Below are 17015 nucleotides of genomic sequence, written 5' to 3'. Positions count from 1 at the left end.
ACAAGAGCCTCTAAAGACCTCGAGTTAAGAATCATGATCGCTCTCTTTTCATCTCTCTTCAGATCTTGTCGCTTTGCCTTGGAGAGGGGTTTCTTCTCCTTCGGCCTCTCACCCAATTTCCTTGGCTCTAGTCCTCACCAGTGCCGGGTTCTGACTCTCGCCCTCCGCCTCAAATTCTCTCCCTCCAGCCCAGCTTTACGGACTTGGGGGTCTGTTCAACCAAAGCTCCCACTCAGAATGGCCCATGTGGCTGGTTTGGTGCTTTCACCATCTCGTAACTCTTCATAATTTTATCTTTGAACTTGCAATTTGTGCGTGAAGTCCAACGGGACAACGGAGGACGTGTGTGAGCGAGGAGATATATGTAACGTGCCATCCGAGAGGCCGCCCGGTGTAGAACTCCAGCGGACCCATCGTGCGTGCGAGCTCAGCAAGACTCAGAGTTAAGACACAGCAAGCGTGTTATGCGTCCAGCTGAATGACCTTGAACCCTAGAAGGCGATGGCCTTCTAGGAGACACGGGTGACTGAGGCATCTTCTTCTTCTCCCCTTTCTGGGTCCCGCTGTTTCCTGATTCAGCCAACCACTTCTGCTGACGACGATGACAGGGAAGGAGAGGGAAAAGCTGAGCTGCCCATAATTCCTTTGGCTTCTAGTCCTTCCGTGCTCATTAGTAAGCCGAGGGCAGAAAAAAGTTGATTTTTCTTTATTTCAAACAACGTTAAATAGCAAAAAAAAAAAAAAACAAAAAACAAAAAACCATGAGAAGTTGAGAAAAGAACCACGGAAGAAATGAAAACATGTTCTCTTTCAGTACCGTGAGCGGCACTTTTTTCCTGCTTTCTGAACAAGGGATCCCACATCTTCGTTTTGGACCGGGTCCTGCAAATTATACAGCGGGCTCTGCTTAGCCCCTTCCGCAGGCTCCGCATTAATTTTCTCCAGATACAGTTTTAATTAGGCCACTCCTCAGCTCAAAGGTCTTCACTGGCTTCCCGTCACCCTGTGCAGGACGGAGTCCTGATTCTTTTGTCTAACCCTCAGGGCATTCCAGTGCCCGGCCCCAGCCTGTGTCCCCAGCCCCCTTTCCCACCAGGACCCAACTGATCCTCTGCTGGAGCTGAGCCTGACCCGGCCACTCCTAGGACAGGCTGTGCTGACTCCTGACTTCACACCTTTGTGCATTTCATTCCCTTGTCCTGGAAGGCTGCCCGCCCTTCAGAGTCCAGCCGCATCTCCCATTCATTCATTCAGTGCGTATCTAATGAGCATTTACTTAGAGCCAGGCCCTGTTCTGGTCCCTGTGCTCCTGGGACTCTCGTCCCAATAAACGAAAAAAACAAGCAAACAACTAAAACAACGTAGTATAATATTACGCAGAAAAAATAAAACAGGGTGGTGTGCCAGAGAGCCCGTGCATGGGCAGGGAGGGCCTTACTGGAGAGCTAACGTTCAGTGTGAGACCCAAGGAACCCAAGAAGCCACGGGGAACTGTAGGAGAAGAATCTTCCAGGAGGAGGAAAGTCTAAGTGCAAAAGCTGGGCTTCAGATGAGGGAAAGCAAGATTAATGCAGCAAGAGATCCGAGAGGTAGGCACATCATACAGGTCCTTGTAGGCCAAAGGGCATAGTTTGGATTTTTTTTTTAAACGTTTATTTATGTTTGAGAGGGAGAGAGAGAGAGACAGAGCATGAGCAGGGGAGGGGCAGAGAGAGAGGGAGATACAGAATCTGAGTCAGGCTCCAGGCTCCGAGCTGTCAGCACAGAGCCCGACGCGGGGCCGGAACCCACGAACCGTGAGATCATGATCTGAGCTGAAATCAAGAGTTGGATGCTTAACCCACTGAGCCCCCCGGGCGCCCTGACTCTTAGGGTATTTTATCTTTTCAACCAGGTTGCAAGCATTTCGAGAACAGGCCTCTGTCTTATATACCCTGTCGTATATATATCCTCTATGCCCGAGCACTCCACAGAGCTATGGAAAACAGCGTCCGGTGCCGAATTGGACTTAGACATGGAATGCCTCCTTCTGCTAGAAACTGCGGGGAAGCAACTTGCCCTTTCCTCCATGAGACAAGGAGAACCAAAATGAGCTGGGTCCGATCTGGAGAGATGAGGCCTAGACCCTACCCTCAACACACACAGCCTGGCAGACACTGGCCTGGGGATGCCCTCCAGACTGCTAGCTCAGTTCTGCCCTGTGCACCCTCGGAAAAGAATGAACGCGTCTGTACGTTTCAGGGGAAGGCTGTGGGACCTGCTGTTCCTTGCACATCTTCCCCTGTGAGGGTCAGCATGAGGAGGGGTGTGATGGAGGGAGCATTGCTATTAATTGCTGCATCGGTGTTCACGGGGAAGTTGGCTAAGGAAGGAAGGAATGGGGGCCAAAGAACCAACCTCTTCCCGGAACCCAGTCCTGCCTCCGGCATCTCCAGAAACAAGGGAAGGGAAGAAAAACTCCCACGGCCCCTCTCCCAGATCCAGAGTCTGTCATGAGGTCTGCGTGCCCCGAGCAGAGACAAGAACAAGGAAAGAAGCGGGCTCTAACACACAGATGTGGGTGCGTGTGTGTGTGCGTGGGGGTGGGGGGTTATTATTTAACGGGGACAGAGCTTCGGTGTTTCAGGATGGGAGGCTGTGGGGTATCCTGCCAAGTTCCGGAAAGGTCCGCAAGGGTGGGGGAGAGGCAGGGGACACTGGGCAGACGCCGTAGGTGCCCTTGGTGGGGGCCTGGCAGGGTCTGTGTCGGAGCAAAGTCAGTCTTAATGAAAGAGTGTAGACAGCTCTGGATGGTAATCAGGAATCCTGGAATCTAGGACAGCCTGGAGAAAGAGAGGTTGGGGGCACGGTGTCCCAGACGGGGCGGGGTGCAGGGACGAGAGAGAAAAGCCAGCCCCGGGGAAGAACCCTCAGGGACAAAAATTCACGAAGCTGCCGCTCAGAACAACCCCTTGATGGGAACCCAGGTGTGTGTGGATCTTTTAACTCTCCCTCCCCACCCCCCACTGGCTCACACCCGAGGCCCCCACGGGGACTGGTTTCTTTTCATTATTCAAGTCTTTGCTCAAGTAACACTGCCTTAGAGAGGCCTTCCCTGACCACCCGGCTAAGGCTGTCTGTCGACTGCCGCCCTCTATTACGTTACAGGATATTATTCCCTTTATAGCACTAACCACTATCTGAAATGATCTTGCTTATTTATTTTTCTTACGGGCCGTCTACCCCTGCCCACCACCACCCCCCGCCCATCCCCCCCACCCCCGCTTCCCCGCCAATGTGAGCTCCACAAAAGCAGGCACTTTCTCATCCAGGCATCCTCAGTGTCTAGAACGATGCCTGATACGCAGTAGGTCCTCAGTGACTATCGGTCGAATGGACATACCCAATGGCCCAGGTGGGCCCCAAACATTGCCCAGGGGACCAGAGTTGAATTTGGGCTTCCTGGCCATGCTGAGGACGCTCCAAAGGCGCTCTGCCCGTGTGGCAGCAGCTGTAGACCAGCAAACTCGAGACTGGGAGGGTCCAAGGAGAAGCCTAGGCTGTCTTCCACCCCAGACACAGTCCTGGAGCCTCCTTACCCTGGGGTCACTTAGGTCCTGGCTGATCCCTGCAGAAGGGGATGACAGGTCCAATGAGTGAGTCACCCCTGGCAACAGGGTGACTGGTAGGAAAATCATTTTAAGAAGCCAGGAGGCTGGGACACTGGGATCCCCATGGGTTGTGGGGTTGGGGGATGGGCTAACAGTCCTCGAGAGGAGAGGATGGAGAACAGGTGCCAGGGCTCCCGAGGGTGCCCCAAGTAGAGGTTGGGACACCAAGATTCTGCCAAGGCGACGGGAAGGGGCGGAGGACTGGGTCACCACATTCTCTGAGGGCAGAGATATTCCTGAATCTGTTTTTCCCAGCTGGGACCAGCATAAACCAGCTCTCCTTGAATGGACTAGAGACGGATTCGTCTGGGAAGGCAGCAAGGGGACGGAGACGAGACTAGGAGAGATGCCGGCTGCTTCGCCCTCTGCCCCACTCCCTTTTTCCTTCTCCCTGCTGCTTCCGCCCCGGTCCCCAGAACCCCTGCCCCCCTCCCTCTAGGGCTCTCCCATGCCCCCTGCTGCTCCTTCTTTGCACAGCAGTGGCCCGGCTAAGGGAACAGCAGGATTCCATTTCTTCCCTTCCTTCCAGGCCTCTCAGGACCAGGCTCCGCAAGGGGAATGCTAAAGCCCCACAGGCAGGAAATGCTGGGGAAGGAGGGGGGCTCCTGGCTCCCAGAAAGTGACCCGTATCTGGTGCGCACGTCTGCCTGTCGGTGCTGCTGAACTCCCAGGCTGAGAAGTCACGGCCTCCTCCTCCTCGGGAAGCTTGCCGGAACCCCAGCCTAGGTTAAGGCCCCTGGTCTCCAAGCTTTTTCCACTTACTTGTTAGTCTTTGATGGATGTCTGCCTCCCCCAGGGGACCTTGAGCAGCCAGAGGGCAGGAACCAAGGAGGGGGTGGGGGGGGGGGGGGGGGGTGGGGGGGTGGGGGGGTGGGGGGGTGGGGGTGGGGGGGGTGGGGAGGGGGTGGGGGGGTGGGGGGTGGGGGGGTGGGGGGGTGGGGAGGGGGTGGGGGGGTGGGGAGGTGGGGGGGGTGGGGGGGGTTACTCATCAGCACAGCCCATCGCTCAGCGCAGTGCCTGGTACGTTGCAGATACCCCGTAAAGATGTGTCGAGTAAATGAACGAGTGACATTCGAGGGGATTCTTAGGTGGGGGTTTAATGGGTGCCGTCCGTGTCATTGCCTAGGCTCTGGGGACAGCTGTGAGTCCAGATGTTCTGACTTCTGCTCAGGGCCCGGTCCATGTCCAACTTCTGGCCTTGTGCCCAAAGGCCATCCAAGCAAAAGGAGGCCGAAGAAGCCTCTCCTAGAGGGAGGGGACACAGAGGGGTCATGAGGGCAGCTTGGACCCACAAAGCTCCTCCCCACCCCAGCTCTCTGACCTAAATTTTCTAAAGCACTTCCTCTCACTGGTCCTTTATCCCCTCTCTTCTTGTGGCCTTTTCTTCTAGGCTCCCAGAAGTTTCCTTTCCCTAAAAACACGGCCTTGCCTGTCTTCTCCTCTCCCTCTAGCTGATTCCAACGGCGTGCTGAGGAGCGTGGACATCGCTCTTACCCGGCAGAGCCCCCAGGAAGAGGCGCCCCTGTGGCTGGACCCAGAGGTTGAGGAGGGAGGCAGGATCCAAGAGAGGCAGGGCAAGGATCTCCTTCTTAGGCCTCTGGCTCAAGACTGCCCCAGACTCGCCCAGCTTCAGCTGAAGAGGGGGTCCCAAGACCAGAGGCAGATCCAGCTGTGGGCCCGACGCAGAGGACAGCACCACTTTCTGCAGAGTGTGTGGAACAGGGACGTGACCGGGGGAGGAAAGAACAAACCGCCTGGACCCTTGTGGCCCCACACCCCTTGCTGCCTCTGTCGGGCCTCTGAGCGGTACCTTCTGTCTACCAACCATTTCCGCCCCCTACGTGCTGCCCCAATCTTCCTGGCTTGATGTTCCGTAAAACCACACCGATGCCAAGTAAATACGATCCAGATAAAAGCCATTTGTAGGGGCACCTGGCTGGCTCACTCGGTAGAGCATGTGACTCTTGATCTTGGGGCTATAAGTTCAAGCCCCACGTTGGGTGTAGAGATTACTTAAAAATAAAATCTCGGGGCGCCTGGGGAGGCTGAATCCATTGAGCATCCGACTCTCGATTTTGGCTCAGGTCACGATCCCAGGATCATGGGATCGAGCCCCGCGGTGGGTTCCTCACTGAGCATGGAGCCTGCTCGGGATTCTCTCTCTCCCCCTCTTGGCTCCTCTCCCCCGCTAGCACATGCACATGCTCTCTCTTTCTAAAATAAATAATAAATCTTAAAAAAATAAATAAATAAATAAATAACAAATATAAATAAATAAATGCCATTTGCTTGCTGTGGGCAGTTTATTTTTTTCTTTTTTTTTTAAATGTTTATTTATTTTTGAGAGAGACAGAGACAGAGCACGAGCAAGGAAGGGGCCGAGAGAGAGGGAGACCCAGAATCCGAAGCAGGCTCCGGGCTCCGAGCTGTCAGCACAGAGCCCGACTTGGGGCTTGAACTCACGGACCGTGAGATCATGACCTGAGCTGAAGCCAGACGCTCAACCGACCGAGCCACCCAGGCGCCCCTGGTCCGTGTCAAGATATGTCCCTACCCTCCACCTTAAGCTTTCCTAATATTGACAGTTTGGGGTCCCCCTTTCCCCCTGCCACTCCCAGGCTCCACTGAATACAGGCAACACCCCCTCTTACTTGATCTTGGAGCTGGAGGCTGAGCCAAGGAGGGTTTTCTGGGGTCCCAAGGGCAAGGAGGTGGCCAGAACCTGCTGCCAGCTGGAGTCCCAGGTCCAGAGAGAAGGCCCAGGGCTCTGCATGAGGCTGGGGGATGTCTGGGGTGGGGGGAGAAGTGACCCTTTCTGAGGACTCGAGGCTGGGGACTCAAGGAAGGAGGCAAACTAGTGGTGGAGGGAGACAGGGGAAGGCAGACACAGGGCCGGCCATGGAGGGAAAAACCGCCTTTACCTTGGAGACTGAATTCTGCTCGAGTCCCCGGAGGGAAGAATGTGCCAGGCTGGGACTCTGCAGCGCAGCTTCTGAGGCTGCTGGTAAGGGCAGACACCGAGGTCTGGGCCTGTTGGTCCAGCCAATTTTCCCGGCGCAGACAGCCATCCAGGGTGGGGACCAGCTGGAGCCGGTGCAGGGAAGGGAAGATGTGGGGATGTGGCAATCAAGACACGTGAACCCCTGTCCCAGCCTCTCCACGCTCAGTTTATTCTCCTCTGAGACACAAGCCTTTGGCCTCTCCCACGCAGCTATCAGGCTGTCCCCTCTCCTTTAAGAGTGTGGACTTAGACCCCCGTGGTCCCCCGGGGCAGCAGCACTTTACCACCTGGGGTGGGTTCCCACCCTCGTGCTGTCGGTTACCGGCAACCGGAGACTGGAGACAGGGAACAACAGTCCCCCCAGTGCAATCCTCACGACAGGCTGGACTTTGCTGCCCAGAGGCCCAGAGACCTGTCTCAGGCACAGCACCTCCTCCCCATCCACACTCAGCCGCAGTGAATCCCCGAGGACCTTCACTTCCACCTGCCGGACGGGGCGAAGCAAAGCTGAATCAGAGGCCCCTGGGGCCTGCCTCCACCGCCTTCTGCAGAGGCAGCCAAGTATAGCAGAAAGAACGTGGACTTGTGGAGGCAGCTAGCATCCTGGGCTCACTCGGGACCTGAGCCTCAAATCCCCCTCTCAAAAAACGGAGACAAGAATCGCAACTCCATGGCGGTTTTGTTGCGGGTCAAATAAGACGACGGTGGTAAGGGGTTGCCCGGAGACCCGGTTCTGTTCCCCTTCCGCAGGCCAGCGCGGGCCCGGACCTGGCTCACCTGGTGCCACTTCCCATCGTCCAGCCGGGGCCCGGCGCCCACCGTAAGCTGGGCCAAGTGGTTGTGCATTTGGATCTCGGGCCTGCCATCTCGAAGCCCCAGCACAAACCAGTCCTCCTGGGGGTTGGTATCGCCATAAAAAATCACTCCCTCTGGATCCCAGGTTCGAAGCTCAAAGGAGGAAGAGGTTCTGGAAGGACATAGAAGGAAAGATGGTGCGTGGGGCATGGCCTGTGGGGACAAAAGCGGGGTCAGGGATGGTGAAGCGGCGGAGAGGGAAGCAGGGAAGAGAAGATCCGAGGCACAGAAGGTAGGGTCAGGGGACCAGGTCAAGGGGCTATGTCAACCTCATACTTCCTGATCTTGGTGAAGTCAAAGGTCATGATGGTGATAGGCTCTTGTCCTGAACCACTGCTGAGGTGCACAGCAGGAGGGTCCTGGATCCTCTATCAGAGAGAGAAAATAAACAAGGTAGGAAGACACGCCAGAGACCCAGCGACCCAGCGACGACAGCAGGAGAGACACAGGCTACCGCACGAAGAGGAGAGGAAGGAAGAGGGCAGAGCCGAAGGGTAGCTCATTTCTACGCACACACGGGCTGAGCACCTTGTCCTAATCCTGCACCTGGGTAGAGAGACTGTCTCAGGGCCCGTACCTGGTGGCCGTGAGGTGGCAGCGGCAGCAGCAACAGCAGCAACAGCCCCGGCGATGCGGCCAGTGGGCCTCTGCTCTCCATAATCGGCCGTGGTCCTCTCTGTGGCTCAGATCACCCTGGGGAGAATGTGTTGGGGACAGGCAGTTGGTGTTGGGTTAAAGGTTGTCCCTGGGCAGGGGCGGGGTGGAAAGAAGGGGGGCAGGAGACTGGGCACTCACCCTCCGCCCCCTCTGCGGACAAATCGGGGGAGGGACAGGGCTCGTCCACTTATGCTCCCCCTGCTGGGAAAGTGTAGGAGCCAGGACAGATACCCCATTTTCCCCTCTCCTCCTCTAGAGCCTGACCTGGGCCCTCGAAGTCTTTTGCCCACCTGAGGAGGCTGCCTCCCCAGGCCCGAGGTCCAGACACAGTCCTGCCCTGCACCCCAAGCAGCATCCTCCATCAGAACAACAGCGGAGGGGCGCCTGGGTGGGTGGCTCGGTGGGCTAAGCCTCCGGCTTCGGCTCAGGTCCTGATCTCACCATTGGTGAGTTCCAGCCCCAACCTGGGGCTCTCTGCTGTCAGCCACGGGCTGTTTCAGATCCTTTGTCTCCCTCTCTCTCTGCTCCTCCCCTGCCTCAAAAATAAATAAACATCACAAATAAATTTAAAAAAAGAAAGAAAGAAAGAAAGCACTACAGCTGAAATGTGGAATACCAAATATCTAGCTGGGTGCCTCTGCACAAGTCCCTCCACCATGGTGCTGTAGTGTCCTTGCTGACAAAATGTGAAAAATAATACCTACTTTACGGGGTGACTGCGAATGACGATTCATGGAGATCATGCAGGCACAGAGCCTGGTATCTGCTCTGAGCTCCTCCCTCACTATCTTCCCAGGCCTCGGAGGCTCGCCTCAGCGGGGAGGTACCTTCCCGGAGGGTGATTTAGTGGCTACTAAGAAGAGTCCCCGTCCGCCGCTCCTCATTATCTTACCACGTACCGATAGAAATTCATCACCCCCTCCCTGACCCGTGTTGAAATACCACTGTTGCCGAGGGCAGGGCCACTCGGAGCCACTCAAGACCCCTAGGAAACAGCTCTCACAGCTGGAGCAGGGGTGGTGGCGGTTGGGGGGGGACTCGGGGCCGGGTGGCAGGTGACTTTTGATCCATGCGGTTTCAACCACAGAGGCTGAACAGCACCACGGGACGACCAGCACCCAGGCAACCACAGCGAGGGAGCCCGCAGTCCAGCCTTGACCCCTGCCCGGGGGCCCGGTCACGGGGCTGGCGGTGGCGGGGGGGGGGGGGGGGGGGGGGGGGGGGGGGGGGGGGGCAGGGCTGGGGGGGGCGGGGGGGGGCAGGGCTGGGGGGGGCGGGGCGGGGCGAGCCTGCTCTGCCAGCTGATTGGCTGGCGGGGGCGCGCCCGGGGCAGGGTGCGGGGCGGGGGGGGGGGGGGGGGGGCGCCCACCGCTCCCGCGGCCGCTGCCCGCGGCGCCCCCAGCTCTTCGGGGCCCGGTGTGCGGGCCCGTTCGAGAGCTACCTGCTTTTCAGCCGCGTCTGCGGAACGGAAGGGAGGGTCCCGGACTTCAGTCCCAGACGGTGGGGATGGCGATGGCTTCCGTGCGGATCCGACAGGCCGAGGAGGGAGACTGTGGAAATATCCTGAAGCTGATTCGGGTGACGGCGGCGGGCCGGAAACCGGGGGCCCGGAGGGGGTCCCGGTAGCCTGGCCGCGGGTGGGGGCGGGGAGGCCAGGCTGCAGCGGGAGGGGCGCGCCTGGGGAGGGTGCTGCCCTGATCCAGCCTCTGTCCCCACGCCGGGACCCCCTGCCCTGATCCAGCTTCTGTCCCCACGCCGGGATCCCCTGCCCTGACCCAGCCTCTCTCCCCACGCCGGGACCCCCTGCCCTGACCCAGCCTCTGTCCCCCACACCCTAGGAACTAGCCGAGTACGAGAAACTCTCGGACCAGGTGAAGATCAGTGAGGAAGGTGGGGGCCCAGCACCGGCATCCTGATGGAGGCTGGGGAGGAGGTAAGGGATGGATGGGTTCCCAGGCCAGGCACACACCCAGGCTTTTTCTCTCTTTCCCACCACTCGGATCTCCGCAGCCCTGAGAGCAGACGGCTTCGGAGAGAATCCTTTCTATTGCTGTTTGGTGGCTGAACTTCTTCCCGCCCCCGGGGAGCCACAGGGTAAGAACCCTGGGACCTGGGGGGGTTCCCTCGCCTGTCCCTCTCAGAGGTCTCCCGCAGGGGCGCAGAGGCCTGAGCCCTTTTTTTTCTCTCCTTCTCAGGGCCCTGTGTGGTGGTGGGCTATGGGCTATACTACTTCATCTATAGCACTTGGAAGGGGCGCAACGTTTATCTGGAAGACATCTATGTGAAGCCCGAATACCGGGGTACGGGGGGGGGGGGGGGGCTGAGGCTGGGGTGGTAGGAAATCAACCCAGACCCACCAGCATCCCCTGGCTCCTAATCCCAGCCTTATGGCCTTTTCAGATCCCCTTCAACTGAAACAATCTTCTTTGTTTTGTTTTGTTTTGTTTTTTTGGTCTCTTTTCCCCACAACAGGTCAGGGGATTGGTTCCAAAATAATCAAAAAGGTGGCTGAGGTGAGGAGAGGGATGGGGCCAGCGGCCGGGTTCTGGAAAAGCAAGCATGTATGAGAGGAGCCCAACCCCGCCTCGGGTTGAATGGTGAGGAAAGCTTCCTTTTGAGAGAAAGACTAAGTGATGTCTTCTCCCACAGGTGGCCCTGGAAAGGGGCTGCTCCCAGTTGCGCCTCACAGTCTTGGACTGGAACAAGGGGGCCATGGACTTGTACAAGGCCCTGGGTGCCCGAGACCTGACTGAAGCCGAGGGCTGGCACTCCTTCCGCTTCGAAGAAGAGGCGATGAGGGAGTTGGCAGGAAAGTGACGCCGTTCCTTGGGCATCTCTGTCTTTGGCCTCCTCCCTCCCCACCTGCTCAGGCACTGACAGAGGCCTCCCGGAAGGAAGAGAGGTTGGGAGCCGCTCAACCGGAAGTACAGAAAGAGCAGAATTGAGGGAGAGGCCCTTCCGTCTCCCTGTTGAGGATGAGGATTGCTGAGTCCCGATGTGGTGCTGGTGGAGGAGGAGTTGATGGTGCAATAAAGCTCCGGCCCCTTCAGGACCCTTCTCGAGTGCCCTGCTTGGTGGAGGCTGCTGCGGGGGGGGGGGGGGGGGGGGGGGGGGGGGGGAGGAAAGGTGGGCCCAAGGTGACTTTCGCTCACCCTCCGTGGGCCAGAGCCCCGGCTCCGGGCTGTGGAACATGGAGAAAAGAAGAGCAAAGTGCCAGCTTGGCACATCAGGCTTGTTGGTCACAGTTGGGACTCAGACAAAGGCCTCCAGTGTCCGAACTGCACGCTACAGGACGCGGGACTGAGGCTGGCCCGCTGGCTCAACATTTGGAGCAGGATGCCACCTGCTGGCGGTGTTTCGGGGGCCCTGGGAAGGACCACTGGCCTCCACTTAAAAAAAAAAAAAGTCTGCTCAGCCTGCCAGTGCTTTTTTTTTTTCTTTTCCCCAGAAGTCACAAAGTCCGTATTTTCAGTTCAGCAAAACCAAAGGACCCGTGGAGACAAGGAAGGAAACGAGCTTACGTCCTACTTTCGTACTATCTTATTACGCAGATAATGCGGGTTCGTTGTAGAAAACGTGGAATGTTCGCGTGAAATAAAAATAGAATGCGTAGGGGCGCCTGGGTGGCCCAGTCGGTTGAGCATCTGACTCTTGATCTCAGCTCAGGTCTTGATCTCAGGGTTGTGAGTTCAAGCCCTATGTTGGGCTTCACTGAAAAAGAAAAAAAAAAAAGCAGAATTTGTGATCTTACTTATATAACTGTTATTAATCCTCTGGTATCAACTCTTTAGAATTTTCAATGTCCATACATACACATGAGTAGTTAAGTGAGTAGAGGTGGGATCGTATACTTTCCAACAATATATCAGACCCATCTCCCTGTGCTATTAAACGTACATCCGTCGTCACTTTTGTGGGTGGCATATTCTTCTTTTTTTAAGTTTTTTTTTAATGTTTATTTATTTTTGAGAGAGAGAGACAGAGTGTGAGTGGGGGAGGAGCAGAGAAAGAGGGAGTCACAGATTCCGAAGCAGGCTCCAGGCTCCGAGCTGTCGGCACAGAGGCTGACGCAGGGCTCGAACCTATGAACTGTGAGATCATGACCTGAGCCGAAGTTGGACACCTAACTGACTGAGCCACCCAGGCGCCCCTGATGGCATATTATTCTTTTTGTTGATGAACCATTGGTCATAATTTAGACACTGAATGAGGGCAGGCAAGTAACATAAACGTATAAACTGTAAGAAACACAATCTCGAGACTTCTACGGCAACGTAAAGAATTGAAGATCCGGGGTGTCTGGGTGGCTCAGTCGGTTGACTGAGTGTCCATCTTCAGCTCATGATCAGAGGTCAGAGGTCATGATCTCGTGGTTTGTGGGTTCAAGCCCCATGTCTGCTGTTAGTGCAAAGCCTGCTTCGGATTTTGTCTCCCTCTCTCTCTGTTCCATTGTGTCTCTCAAAAATAAGCAAACACTAAAAACAAAAACAAAAGGTTGACGATCCACCTTAAAATCTAAATTATAAAAACAAAAGAGGGGTGCCTGAAGAGCGTGCAACTCTTGATCTCAGGGTCGTGAGTTGGAGCCCCACGTTGGGTGTAGACATTACTTAAAGATGAAATCTTAAAAAAAAAAAAAAAAAAAAAGATTCAGCCAAAGAGAACACATCAGGGGCTCAATTCTTCTTGAATGATTCCAATTTTGGGCCCTTCACACCAATTTAGAGCAGATGGGCCTTAGGACAATCTTGATCAGGAGATAATGAAGCTGGTCAACCCCTCCCCAGATGGGAGCCAGAAAAATCCATTCTCCTATGGCTCCTTGGCTCATCTCAATCTGACAGGATTTATATCTTTTGGACGTGATCAACTTATCTAGTGATGGGGCTGTTTTTAAATGTCAATTGCATTGGAATGCATCCTTTCTGGAGAGATGCATAAAGAGAGTGTAGTTGCTTCTGAGAAAGGGGTCTGGGTGTCCAGGGGACAGATTTTCCCACTTGCTAGTTCAGATTTCCTGAGTTTTCTGCCATGCCAGGTTTCACTTCTTTTCCTTCTTCTTCTTCTTCTTCTTCTTCTTCTTCTTCTTCTTCTTCTTCTGCAAACAAAAGGCTACATAAGTAAAACTCAATGCAGGGGCACCTGGGTGCCTCCGTAGGGTTAAGTGACCAACTCTTGATCTCAGGTCATGATCTCACCGTTCGTGGGTTCGAGCCCCGCATCAGGCTCTGCTGCTTGGGATTCTGTCTCTCCTCTCTGCTTCTGCGCTCTCTCCCTCTCTCAAAATAAATAAATAAATTTAAAAAAAATGTTTAATGCAGAAGAAAAGGGCATAAACTAGGAAACATAACGTTTCCCAAATTTCTCTTGTCCCCATCTTGTTTTGCCTTTGCTTCTTGGTGTGCACGGTTTTCATGTTATTCTCTCGGCCAGTTCTGGCAGGATGTCTGTACTCCAGCATCGCTCTGTCCTGCAGCCACAGCCGGCCTTGGGTTCCTGCCCACTCATCACTGTATGAGCCTCCTGCGAGGTGATTCTGTTAGACGTTCGGGCTGATCTGTATGAGGTGATAAGGCCCTGGGTTCTGGCCATGGCCTGGAGAACAGAGGGGAGGGCACTGAGGAGGAGGGCTTCTTAAAGGGAGCCTTGAGAAAGCATCATTCAGACAACTCTCAAATCTGTCAAACCTGCACATTGCTGTCACCACTCTTTGAAAGTTGCCGTAGCCTCCTGACTTCCCAGCCCCCTCCTGTAAGAGCCCCTGTCCATGAGGTTATTAATATTTTTTTAATACATATTTTTTTTGAGACAGAGAGAGAGCATGAGCAGGGGAGGGGCAGGGAGAGAGGGAGACACGGAATCCAAAGCAGGCTCGGGGCTGTCAGCACAGAATCCCACTCGGCACAAACCGCAAGACCATGACCTGAGCCGAAGTCAGATGTTTAATTGACGGAGCCACCCAGGGGCCCCGGTATTTTTTTTTTTTTAATCATAGTTATGCATGTTATTTATTTATCTATTATTTACCTAAAATGTTTGGTTTTTTTTTTTTTTTTAATTTATTTTTGAGAGAGAGAGAGTGCAAGCGGGTTGGGGCAAGGAAGGGGACAGAGAGGATCCAAAGCAGGCTCCACGCTGACAGCAGTGAGCCAGATGCCGGGCTGGAACTCACCAACCCTGAGGCCCTGAGACCCGACCAGAGCCCAAGTCAGCTGCTCAATCAACTGAGCTACACCCAGGCGCCCCTACTTGGTACTATTTAAAGAGTCCCATACTGCTCTACCGCTGATAGAAAAAAACAGTAGTCTTACAACTCCCGAGGTTCTCGAAAGACCATTGGTTCAAGTGAGTGTTTAAATTGTTACTATGTTTTGTCTTGGACTCATCTGTATATGTCAGACTAAAAATAGCACCCAAATGCTGCGGCTTCTCCATGCTTCTGCTTTAGCACGAGCACTGACTTCCCACCGCTCACTCTCTGTGCCGCCGCCACCGCCACCCCACCCCCATTCCCCAGCCTGCCCGTGCTTCCAACATTGTATCACAATTCCGGATGGATCTGTTGGGTGTTTACACTGCCGTGATTATGCAAATGCTCTGCACAGTCGAGCCCTGTGGATCCTTCCCCCCACCCCCAGCCATTTATGTGTTTTCTGGAACTGATACTTTTTTTTGTCCTTTTTGTTTGCTTCGTTTTCTGTGTACTGCGCCCCCCCAAATTCTCCTTTAGTTGTGTTACCTGTGCTCTAAGGGTATACAAACACGTAAGGAATTTGATCTCTTCCATTTGAAGAATCTTCTGGCGGAGACTTTAGACCTGCTTGCTCCAACAGAGTGGCTGATCTTTAGACCACACTGCGGGTTCTCCCTGCACAGCCATCTTTTCTTTTTAAGTTTTTATTTATTTATTCTGAGAGAGAGAGTGAGCATGGGGGAAGGGCAGAGAGACAGAGAGAGAGAGAGAGAGAGAGAGAGAGAGAGAATTCCAAGCAGGCTCCACACCATCAGCACAGAGCCCAGCGTGGGGCTCGAACTCACACACCGTGAGATCACGACCTGAACTGAAATCGAGAGACACTTAACCAACTGAGCCCCCCGGGCACCCGCCTTCTGGATTCCCTTGCGGGATACCTGTCTCTTCCATCTTTTCCTTAGTTTATTTTGATAGAGCTGCTGCTTCTTTTTTTTTTTTACATTTTATTTTTTTTTGATAGAGAGCACGCACACGCACAAGTAGGGGAGGGGCAGAGAGAGGGAGACACAGAATCAGAAGCAGGCTCCAGGCTCTGAGCTGTCAGCACAGTACCGGATGCGAGGCTCGGACCCACAAACCGTGAGATCATGACCTGAGCCGAAGTCAGTTGCTTAACCGACTGAGCCACCCAGGTGCCCCTTGATGGAGCTTCTTAAGGAAAGATACTTGGGAGATAAATTTGTTGGGACCTCGGGGCACCTGGCTGGCTGGGTTGGAAGAGAATGCAACTCTTGATCCAAGGTGTCAGGGTCGTGAGTTTGAACCTGACATTGGGTGTAGAGATTGCTTAAATAAAAACTACAAAGAAAATTTGTTGGGACCTTGCAAGTCTGAAAATGTTTTTGTTCTACTCTTGTACTTGACAGCGTGGCTGGGTATCTAACACTAGGTTGGAAATAATTTGAATTTTGAAGGCATTTCTCCATGGCCTTCAAGCTTCTGCTGTTGCCTCTTACCAAGAAGCCTGAAAAGTTTCTTATTCTGGAGTCTTTGTATGAAGCCTGTTTTTATTCTCCTTCTCTTTTCCCCCAACCACAACTTCTAGGATCTTCAGTTTTTCCTCGCCTTCTGACATCTTATGTGGAAATGTTTTAGTGTGGACCCACTGGGTCTTTGCCATCTCGAAACTCATGTTCTTCAGTTACAGAAAAACGTTTTTTTAAATTATTATTGTTTTTGGGGCACCTGGGTGGCTCAGTCAGTTGAGCGTCCGACTTTGGCTCAGGTCATGATCTCACGGTTTGTGGGTTCGAGCCCCGCGTCGGGCTCTGTGCTGACAGCTCGGAGCCTGGAGCCTGCTTCAGTTTCTGTGTCTCCTTCTCTCTCTGCCCCTCCCCCACTTGTGCTCTGTCTCTAGCAGAAATAAATAAATGTAGAAAAAAATTGAGCCACCTGGGTACCCCTCTGGGAGATTTTTAAATTTTTATTTCCTAACACTTCTATTGAATTTTTATTTCTGCTTTCATGTTTTTAATTTCTAGGAGATCTTTCTTTGTTTTTTGTTCTTTGCATTTTAAAAACATTCTGTTGCTTCATGGATATATGTTTTCATCTTTCTGAGGATATGATATTTTTTTTTAAATGTTTTTCGTCTTGCATAATCTTTCACTTTAGAGGCTTTCCTCAAATGTCAGGCAGTCCTCAGTTGTCTGCTCATATTTAAGATTGGGATGCTAAGGTACAAGTAGAAACTCGTGTGTGTGTGTGTGTGTGTGTGTGTGTGTGTGTGGCAGATAAGGAGGTGTGTTGACTGTGGACTTCACTCTAGGGTGATCCACTAGGCCATTTCTTTGAGGAACCCCTAATGCCAGTATCCTTCTTCTTCTTTCTCATCTGATCAGATTTACCAGAAGACTCTTCTAGACTCCCATTTGAATTTTTTAAATTAATTTTTTTTAACGTTTATTTATTTTTGAGATAGAGAGAGACAGAGCATGAACGGGGGAGGGGCAGAGAGAGAGGGAGACACAGAACCGGAAGCAGGCTCCAGGCTCTGAGCCATCAGCCCAGAGCCCGACACGGGGCTCGAACTCACGGACCGCGAGATCGTGACCTGAGCTGAAGTCAGACGCTTAACCGACTGAGCCACCCAGGCGCC

At 54.0% G+C, this 17015-nt stretch overlaps 2 protein-coding genes across 4 annotated transcripts; one reads left to right on the top strand and one right to left on the bottom strand.

Moving 5' to 3' along the window:
- Window positions 1-4645: 4645 nt before the first annotated feature.
- Window positions 4646-8327, bottom strand: SHBG (sex hormone binding globulin). 3 transcript variants are annotated; one of them, XM_042915620.1, is made up of 8 exons: window positions 8084-8327; window positions 7783-7874; window positions 7429-7618; window positions 6974-7135; window positions 6572-6734; window positions 6302-6438; window positions 5145-5352; window positions 4646-4895 (listed from the first exon to the last, which is right to left on the bottom strand). In XM_042915620.1, exons 1-8 carry the CDS (start codon window positions 8162-8164, stop codon window positions 4747-4749), a joined length of 1182 nt encoding a protein of 393 aa, XP_042771554.1. In that variant the 5' UTR covers window positions 8165-8327; the 3' UTR covers window positions 4646-4746. The 3 variants fall into 3 exon arrangements, with proteins under 3 accessions (XP_042771554.1, XP_042771555.1, XP_042771556.1); XM_042915621.1 differs by lacking the exon at window positions 8084-8327 and having other exon boundaries at window positions 4647-4895; window positions 7776-7863; XM_042915622.1 differs by lacking the exons at window positions 7783-7874; window positions 8084-8327 and having other exon boundaries at window positions 4648-4895; window positions 6974-7081; window positions 7467-7565.
- A 1183-nt stretch (window positions 8328-9510) lies between these two features.
- Window positions 9511-11212, top strand: SAT2 (spermidine/spermine N1-acetyltransferase family member 2). Its single transcript, XM_042915316.1, has 6 exons — window positions 9511-9741; window positions 10002-10053; window positions 10174-10257; window positions 10359-10463; window positions 10636-10676; window positions 10813-11212. The coding sequence occupies exons 1-6, from the start codon at window positions 9670-9672 to the stop codon at window positions 10978-10980; spliced, it is 522 nt and encodes a 173-aa protein (XP_042771250.1). The 5' UTR covers window positions 9511-9669; the 3' UTR covers window positions 10981-11212.
- Window positions 11213-17015: the final 5803 nt, after the last annotated feature.

Source organism: Panthera leo, chromosome E1, assembly GCF_018350215.1.
Source record: "Panthera leo isolate Ple1 chromosome E1, P.leo_Ple1_pat1.1, whole genome shotgun sequence".
In the NCBI taxonomy this organism is placed as follows: Eukaryota; Metazoa; Chordata; class Mammalia; order Carnivora; family Felidae; genus Panthera; species Panthera leo.
Note: the sequence above shows the minus strand (reverse complement) of the source record. Positions and strands in the feature narration are given on the sequence as shown.